The 9,018-nt window shown below is 35.6% G+C and overlaps 1 protein-coding gene across 2 annotated transcripts in view; it reads left to right on the forward strand.

The window, feature by feature from the left end:
• The window catches only part of TPR (translocated promoter region, nuclear basket protein), a 63,931-nt gene extending 54,913 nt beyond the window's left edge, over positions 1 to 9,018 (forward strand). For both annotated transcript variants that reach the window (XM_058701314.1, XM_058701315.1), the window contains exons 46-51: positions 1,914 to 2,020; positions 3,195 to 3,290; positions 3,417 to 3,573; positions 5,503 to 5,621; positions 8,164 to 8,259; positions 8,871 to 9,018. In XM_058701314.1, coding sequence (XP_058557297.1) covers positions 1,914 to 2,020; positions 3,195 to 3,290; positions 3,417 to 3,573; positions 5,503 to 5,621; positions 8,164 to 8,259; positions 8,871 to 8,926 — 631 coding nt within the window. In that variant the 3' untranslated portion in view covers positions 8,927 to 9,018. The remainder of the gene's footprint in view (positions 1 to 1,913; positions 2,021 to 3,194; positions 3,291 to 3,416; positions 3,574 to 5,502; positions 5,622 to 8,163; positions 8,260 to 8,870) is intronic.

Here is a 9,018-nt window from a genome sequence, read left to right on the forward strand (position 1 = left end):
AGTTAATGAACGAGAAACATATTTTGTAACTAATCATATTCTTCCTTTTTCCCTGTCAGTTTGTTTATATTTGAGTGATTCATTACTTATTGAGTCTTCTAATTGTGTCCTGAGCACTGGGGTAGGAGGGCTGAGGATGTAGTGTTGGGGAAAATGATATAAAGGTGAATGAAATATAGTTGCTTCCATTAGGAATTTGAAATTTAAAGGCATTATAACAGTGGTTAAGAACACAGCCTCTGGAGTCAGAATGCCTGGGTTTGAAACTTAGCTGTACTGCTTGCCAGCTGTGTCAGGTTATTTAGGTTCTCTATTCTATTCTCTATTCTCATTTTACTAATGGGCATAATACAGTAGTTAGTACCATAGAAGTTGTGGGAATTAAATGAACTGATTTACACTAACATGGTTAGAATATTACCTGGTATGTAGTAAATGCCTTGCAGATGTTGATGAAAGTGTTGGTAATGGCAGTGATCGTGAAGGATGGCATTATTTCAAAAGCCAAGCATATGAGGAAACTAATTGTCACCTACTCAGTCTAGGAGAATAAAAGGATAAGCAATAGGCTTTTTAATACAAAGAAGTTAGGGGAAAAGAATATGAGACTTAATGGGGACAACACTGAATTAAGTCTTGGAAAAGAATTACCTACCACTTTTGAGCATTTCCATGAATCTGTTTATTTAATCTTTATAGCTATGAGCCTAGACACCATTATTGTTGCTGTTTTACATATAAGGAAGCACAGAGATATTAACAGACAGCAAGAAAATGGCAGTTTATTATTTCGAACCAGTCATTCTGGCTCTAGAACCTGTGTTAACTTGGGCCAAACCACTTCTCTTAAAGGATAAAAAAGCTTTCCATGTGAAAGTACTCGTTTAATTGTAGCTAAAGTATTAGGTGCATAATAGGATGTACTTGAATACCAGAATGAAAAAGTTCCAGAGACTTGGGAAAATATATGCCCATATAATATATGCCCATCAAAGCCTATTTTAAACTTGCTCAATTAACCATAACTCATCTTGGTTAACACACTTTCCAAGCCAACTGATCAGTGTCTGCCCTTCCCTTCTGGAAGTCAGCCTATCAGAAAGAGACTCCAGTAAGCTGGTTCTGAGTGACAGCCAGTCAGCAGATTCTTGCATAGGTCAGAATGCAAGGTTCTAATAATTTTATGAAGATAAGTTTAACAATCCACCTGAAAGAGAACATCCTTAACTAAAGCAATAGTGTTGACATGGAAAAGAAAATAGATTTAAGAGTAACACAGAGGAATAATCCATAAACATTAGTGGCTGGCTAGTGAAAGAAGGTGGAAGGGTAGGGTGAGGCGTGGGCAAAGAGATAATGCTGTTGTATACCCTGGATTATGGGCAGGCAGATGGATGATAATGTTATTAGGACAAGGGGAAGACAAGTTTCTAGCCATCTAACAGGGTCTAGACTTTTTCTAGACCTTGGGAGCCGTGTGATGAGCTCTTTCGGAGAGGAAGTGGGCTAGAGCTGACTTATCTATGACTCAACAGTGAAAACCAAGACAAGACTTTGTCTCATGACTTCATTCTAACTCTTTTTTGGTACTTCTCATTTTAGATTTGTGTTGTTTTCAGTGTATCTACGTGGAGATAGAGATCCAGTAGATTCAGGAAATGTGAGGCATAGTTCAGGAGAGCTGAAAGTTACCGATAAATTAAATATATATAAATCACATGTAATCTTACTACTAAATTCATTGACAACTGATATTTTGAAAATATTTTTATAAGGATTTCTGTAATCAATTTTATTTCTAATCTGTTTTCTTCCTACTTTGTGCTTATTCTTCCTTCTATATTGTTTCCCACCATTGTGATTTAAACAAAGTAACTTTAAATTTTATCTTAAATTCATTTTTGTCTATTTAGCTCCCCACAGGTTGCTGGTGTTCCTAGATTCCGGTTTGGGCCACCTGAAGATATGCCACAGACAAGTTCAAGTCACTCTGATCTTGGCCAGCTTGCTTCTCAAGGAGGTAAATAGATAAATAAATGCTTAGATCACCTGGATTTGCACGTATTCAAGTAATAAGCTATTCTGATGTGATTTTTTTTAAGTGAGCAAATACAAACTTTTTTAAAAAATTGATATCTAAGTAATTCCTCTGCAGATTTTTGGGAAAAGCTGTATTTACTACTTGTTAAACATTGCCTTACATATAAATCTTACCTTTCCAACAAAGTTCTCAGATCTTTGAGCATAAGGACCAAATTTTACATTTTTATTTCTTCTGGCTCCTATATGTCATACGTGTACAAACTATTCAGGAATATTTGTTGAACATAGGTACAATGAGCCATTTTAAAGTTGTTGGAAGGAATGCAGCATGTTTTATGTTTAGTTTGGTACTTTACATTTCTAGTTAAAGGTATAAAATTAATTAGATATTGTCTACTGACATTGAAAGTAAGAAAGATAAAATGTGTAAAATATGTGGCATAAAATGACCCCTAAGTTAAGTCATACTAGTTGGCTGTTAAACATGAATTATGCTTTTTGTGGAATTAATTGCCTTTTAATCCTCAGTCGGCATCCATATAACCAACTATATTTGTGGGAAGCTGTATGGCATTTTGTAAGTGAATAAGGAAAGCATACTACTTTTATAAACCCAAAATAAAGGATTAATCTACAACCCTCATATAAGCCATATACTGTATCTTTTATATAAATTCAAATCTTATATGATTTTTTATTTTATAGGACAATTCCTAGGCTTGGAAGTCAGGTCTAGGCTTAAATTGGAATGCTACCACCTACTAGTTTTGCAACTTGGGGAAAGTTGATTAGCCTCCTTGAAATTCAGTTTCTTTAACAAAAAGGGGAAGAGTCATATCTTGTAGTTTTGGTGAGTAGATTCTAACATAGGACCTGATTTAGTTGGGTATTCCATAAAGTTAGCTTATATGAAATCACAGGACTAGCATCTTAGGTACTTTTTTAAAGGCTTCTGAGTGTCTGTGAACTTAAAGGATATGTTTCGATTACATTTACATTTTGAGAGACTGATTTTTGCCTGATGTGCAAAATAAGTGGGCTACAGCAAACTTGTGTGTCTCCACTGATTCATTTTTTTTCTTTCAGATACTTAGCATATTGACAGTTTTATGTTCTTTCAATCATTCATTAATATTTAGAATTGTCTTTAGGTTTAGGAATGTATGAAACACCCCTCTTCCTAGCTCATGAAGAAGAGTCAGGTGGCCGAAGTGTTCCCACCACACCTCTACAAGTGGCAGCCCCTGGTAAGTATCACAGGCAGATTGGTAGATTACGTGCATTCTTGGTAAAAGGGGAACCTGTGAGCCATCTTCTGGCTAAAGATTTGGTAAGCCACCAAGTTAAAGTTGTCGTTTCTTTTCATTTTAAAGTGACCGTATTTACTGAGAGTACCACCTCTGATGCTTCAGAGCACGCCTCTCAGTCGGTTCCAATGGTGACAACGTCCACTGGCACTTTATCCACAACAAATGAAACAGCAACAGGTGATGATGGAGATGAAGTATTTGTGGAGGCAGAATCTGAAGGGTAAAGGTTTACTTTATAATTTTTGCTTGCTTTAGACTTTTACACTTGTTTTCCTTTAGCCAGGAAACAGTGGGTTTGGCTGTATTTTCAGTAGTATCCCATTACAAAAATAAACCAAGCTATACATTTTGGAAGACTGATTTTTTCATATAGTAATATATTTTAGGACTTGGATGTTACTGCAGCAGACAAGTAATTTTTAAAATGTTTATCTCCCTGAAAATTACATGATGTATTCTAGAACAGTCTTTTCTTTAAAGTCACTGGTACCCTTGCATTAATGTAGCTGCTTGAACTTTTCTCTAAGTAAGAAGTCTTTCTGTGAAAATTTGGAAATGACTCACTTTCCATTTTGTAGTGGGCTCTTAAGTGAACCTCATTTATTCATTCTTTATGTGCATTTAGAACTTGATGTCTGAAATAGTGACTTCTTAAAAATTAGAAACTTCTAGTAGTTTTTAAGACCTGACAACATTTTTTTAATACATCAGTTATAAACAAAGTTTAACAAAAGTATTTCATGACACATCATCTGTATTTTTTAAGTCAAGGGAGTAGAGTAATTTATTTAAAAAAAATTTTTTAACGTTTATTTGAGGGAGAGAGTGTGAGTGGGAGATGGGCAGAGAGAGAAGAGATGGAGACATAGAATCCAAAGCAGGCTCTAGGCTCTGAGCTGTCAGAGCTCAATGCGAGGCTGAACTCAAGAACCATGAGATCATGAGCTGAGCTGAAATTGGACACTTAATCAACTGAACCACCCAGGCACCCCAGAGGGAGTAGAGTAATTTAATGCAAAGAAGCACTAGACCATGGTCTTGGAAAAGTTTTAACTTTCAAGGCAGAACCTAATTCTTTATAAAATAAAAAAGTTGAACTACTTCATAGAAGCATAGCTAGAACTAGCACCCAGATTTCCTAGGTAGAGCTCAAAGATTGTGTTTTATTTAGCAGTATTTTCTTAGCATAACTATAGGCCACTTCTAGCATATGAGAGAAAAAGCAGACTTACTATTATTCTGTAACACAGTGCTGCTAATTTTGAGGTTATACACCCTGCTGGGAATACTAGCTGTCATTAATTTCATACCATGTATACAAGTTGCTTTGTATATGTTGTTTCTGACCCATACAAAATCTCTACAAAGTATTATCTCCAATTTACAATGAGGAAGCCCAGACTCAGAGCATGTTAAAATAACTTGCTTAGGCCACTGGTAACTGGCTTAGACTGGATTTGACCCTTGACTTCAGCCCCATGCACTTTACACTTCATTAGCACTTCTCAACTTCAACACATAGTTATGAAAGACATCTTTCAGATACATTATTACTAATGACTGTACTAAAATTTGCAGATGATAATACTGGAGCAGATTCAAAGTGCTTTTGGATTGTTACCTCCCTTCCTTGCGTTTTGATGTGCTTTTTTGAGTGGGAGAGAGAGTGGTGAAGTTATAGCCATTGAGCCAGGAAATCACATACCCACAGCATGTCTCATCTGGGCTAGAGCCCCTGGTGAATTAGTTGTTTATAGTTGTGACTTGTAAATTATTTTAGTGCTCTGCTTTCCTAGAAAGTTGTTTTGAGATTTCAAGATCTCAGTAATATCTCTTAATGAATGTCAAGAATGTGCACATCCTTTGTCAAAGAAAAAAACGACAAAGAAAGGAAGCAGAAACTAAAATTGGAACATGTCCTGGTGAGAGAGGAATAAGGAAAAAGCAACTTGAGCTCTCTTTTCCCCTGCCCCCTTAAAAAAAAAAATAAATAAACCATTATCAATGTCAGAGTCTACAATCTTGAGTTAGGGGGAACTTGGGGTTATTTAAGTGATAAACTATATCAAAAAGAGGTTGGGAACAATTTTGGATACCTCAAAGACCAGCTTGTATTTTCTACCAATCAATTTTTATTTTCCTTTCTTAGTATTAGTTCAGAAGCAGGCCTAGAAATTGATAGCCAGCAGGAAGAAGAACCTGTTCAGGCATCTGATGAGTCAGATCTTCCTTCCACCAGTCAGGATCCTCCTTCCAGTTCTTCTGTAGGTAAGTCCTGCTCTTGAATACAGCACAACTTCGATACATCAAGCTTGTTTGCAAAAGACAAATTTATCGGTAACAAATTGATAATTCTCTTTTTTCCCTGAGTTTAAAATGCCTTATTTAAAATGGAAATTGTATTTCATTAAAGGAGACATCAGGTATATTAAAGACGTTGTTGTCCTGGAGGTGCAGCAGGGCTGTGAGGGATTGGTCACTGGGAAGGAAGCTAGGGAGCAATACTTCACATCTCCTGCCTCTTGAAAACAAAGCAGCTTCATGTTATTTGTTCTACATTTGGGGGTTCTGACATGAGATTGGATTTGAAGAGTTGAAGGGTAGGAGGTCTGTTGCTCAAAAAATATTTGAAATTTACTGATGTAAATAATTTCAAAGTTTGGCTTTCTTTTCAAGTACATGACATTAACTTTGAAAAAGGCTATTTTATGTATCTTTCCTACAATAAAAACTATTTATCTGGTATTCTTAAAAAAGTAATTAACATTTATTGAGCACTTACTGTGTATCAGACCATGTTTAAGCCCTTTACATATATTTATTTAATTCTCACATGAAACCAACATGGTAATCACTCATACGGAAACTGAGGCACAGAAATGTTGAATAACTTTGCCATAGTACATAGCTAATAAATAATGGGCAAGCCAGGATGCAAACTCAAGAAGTTTGGCTTCAGGGACTCCACTTTTAAAATAATACGCTGTACTAACTTATCTGTCTTACAGTTTTTAGGTACGGAATTACTTTAATTATTGAAGAAATATAGTACCCATCATCCACTCTGATTATTTTTATTTTGAATTGTTTATAGCAGTAATTCTCAAATTCTGCCATGGAACCTTCATGTTCTGTGGAAGATCTGCTCAGTTATTACTTTTTTCAGTCATGGGACTTTACTATCTCAAGATCTTTTTTGCCTATCAGCTGCTTTTCTCTGACACATCAACCGATGAGCCAACATCCCAAGGCTCAGATCCCTTTTAACAGCTAGTAACTTTAAATGCCTGCACATTTATTTTATTATGAAGTATGGATGGTCATAATTAATCTTGTAGTCAAATTAGAAATGTATATAAACTATATAACTCAATGCATTATAGTCAACAGGGCTCAAGTATCATAATTATCAGAACTATTAATAATAGAATTACTGAAGTGCTCTTTCTCCAATTATATTCTAATGTCCCATGAGAATTCTTTTCAACTGTAGAATGGGCACTAGTTATATCTTACCAGGGCTTGCATAAGAAGATAGGGTTTTTGTTCCCTTATATAGTATACTATGAAATTAGGATGTCTGCATTTTTTGGTAATATAAAACACTAAGCCGCCTCATCTGAGCAGTTGTTCATTTGGTCAGTAAATATTTCAGTGCCCACCATGTGCCAGGCAAAAGAAAGCATTACTAGGAAAATGACATTTCAGTAAAGACCTGGAAAGGGTAAGGTAGAAAAGCTGTGCAGTTTTGAGGAAAAAGAGTGTTCCAGGTGAGAGATCTAGCAGATGCAGAGTCCCTAAGACAGCAGTGTGGTATATTCAAGGTCAGCCAGGAGGCCAGTGTGGTTAGAGCACAGGAAGACCAGAGAGGCACCGGGGGAGAGGCCCAGTAGATCATCATAATTGCTTTGGCTTTCATGGATTTAGGAAGCTTTTATTTTTTTTTAAGTTCGTTTATTTATTTTGAGAGAGAGAGAGAGAGTGTGTGTGTACGCACATAAGTGGGGGAGGGGCAAAGAGAGAGGGAGAGGGAGAATCCCAAGCAGGCTCTGTGCTGTCAGTGTGCAGCCCAACATGGGGCTCAATCTCACGAATCGTGAGATGACCTGAGGTGAGATCAAGAGTCAGATGCTTAACCTGTCTGAGCCACCCGGGTGCCCTGGATTTAGGAAGCTTTTTTAGAGGGCTTCAAACAGAGTAGTAATAAGGACTTAACAGTATCAGTTTCGCTGCTGTGTAAATAAGAGATTTGAAAATGTGTAATGGGCAGAAAGAAGGAGAAAGTTTGGAGGATATCGTACTGATTCAGGGTTAAGACAGTGATGTTTAGACAGGCTGGTAGAGTTTAATTTGTGAGAAGAGGTCAGATCTGGGGATAAATTTGAGCTGGCAAGATTTGCTAATGATTGGATTTGGCATGTCTGGAAACGAGAGGATTCAGATAATGATCACATTATAGCGTAGGGGACTGTTATTTCCTGAGGGAGGTGATATGTGGTATTTTATTGTAGTCCTCACCTTCTAGCACAGTGATACCTGGATAGGCACCAAGTGAATATTTATCAAATGAGTGGAGTGAATGAATGAAAAACCTCAAGCACTCTTTTTAATAAGGAAACTTTTTTTTACATTTTACTCTTTTGTTTGTTAAATGTCCCTTGTTAAAAATGAAACAACTTTTAAATACTGAAACAAATGGACACCTCTGCATTTATCCATGCATTTAGTAACTAGATTTTGTCATTGTAAATGCTTTTCTTATTTTTTAACCTGCTTTCTTATATTTTAATGTGTTTTTTTTTTTCCTTAGATACTAGCAGTAGTCAACCAAAGCCTTTCAGACGAGTAAGACTTCAGACAACATTGAGACAAGGTGTCCGTGGTCGTCAGTTTAACAGACAGAGAGGTAAATTTCTGACATATTGATTACATGATAGGATGTATGATAGTAATACACGGAACAAGTTTTCTAATCCTTAAACTTCCAACTGTATCTAGGTTTTTTTTAATGTTCAAGGGTTGATTAAATTATTACACATTGAGCATGTGATGTTTACTAACCTGTAAGCTTCTTGCAGAAAGATTTGTAACTATAGGTATATAATGAATATGTACTTAGAATTCATATTTATTCATTTCTTCCTTGAATTAAAAGTAAAGATTTTGAGAAGCTGAAGTGTTCTAGTACTAGATAGTCATTTGTTACATCTCTGCCTATTGTTATACTTCTTACACTACAGAATAAAGCTTTGTGACTTTGTTTAGTTAAAAAAATTAAAATTTTTAATATGTCTTCTACGGTAAACATTAAAGATTGTATTCATGTCATGAAAATAATAATCTAATTGTACTAATTTTCACTGAAGATGTCAAATGTCTAACACAGTTTTATATTTATATACCTAGATATTTGATATTGAAAACAATTTTTATAATGACCTAGGGTAAGTGAATACTCCAGTTTTGAGCTAACTTCTTAAAAGATGCATTCAGTTTGGTTATTTTTTTCTCTTATAGGTGTGAGCCATGCAATGGGAGGGAGAGGAGGAATAAATAGAGGAAATATTAATTAAATATCCTGTAAACTGTAATAATTGTGAATAAGATTGTCCAAGCCTGTTTTAGTGTAATGGTTGTCAAGATTAAAAACCTTTTTGTATTTAAA

The sequence above is a fragment of the Neofelis nebulosa genome, chromosome 15 (genome assembly GCF_028018385.1).
Source record: "Neofelis nebulosa isolate mNeoNeb1 chromosome 15, mNeoNeb1.pri, whole genome shotgun sequence".
NCBI lineage: Eukaryota > Metazoa > Chordata > Mammalia > Carnivora > Felidae > Neofelis > Neofelis nebulosa.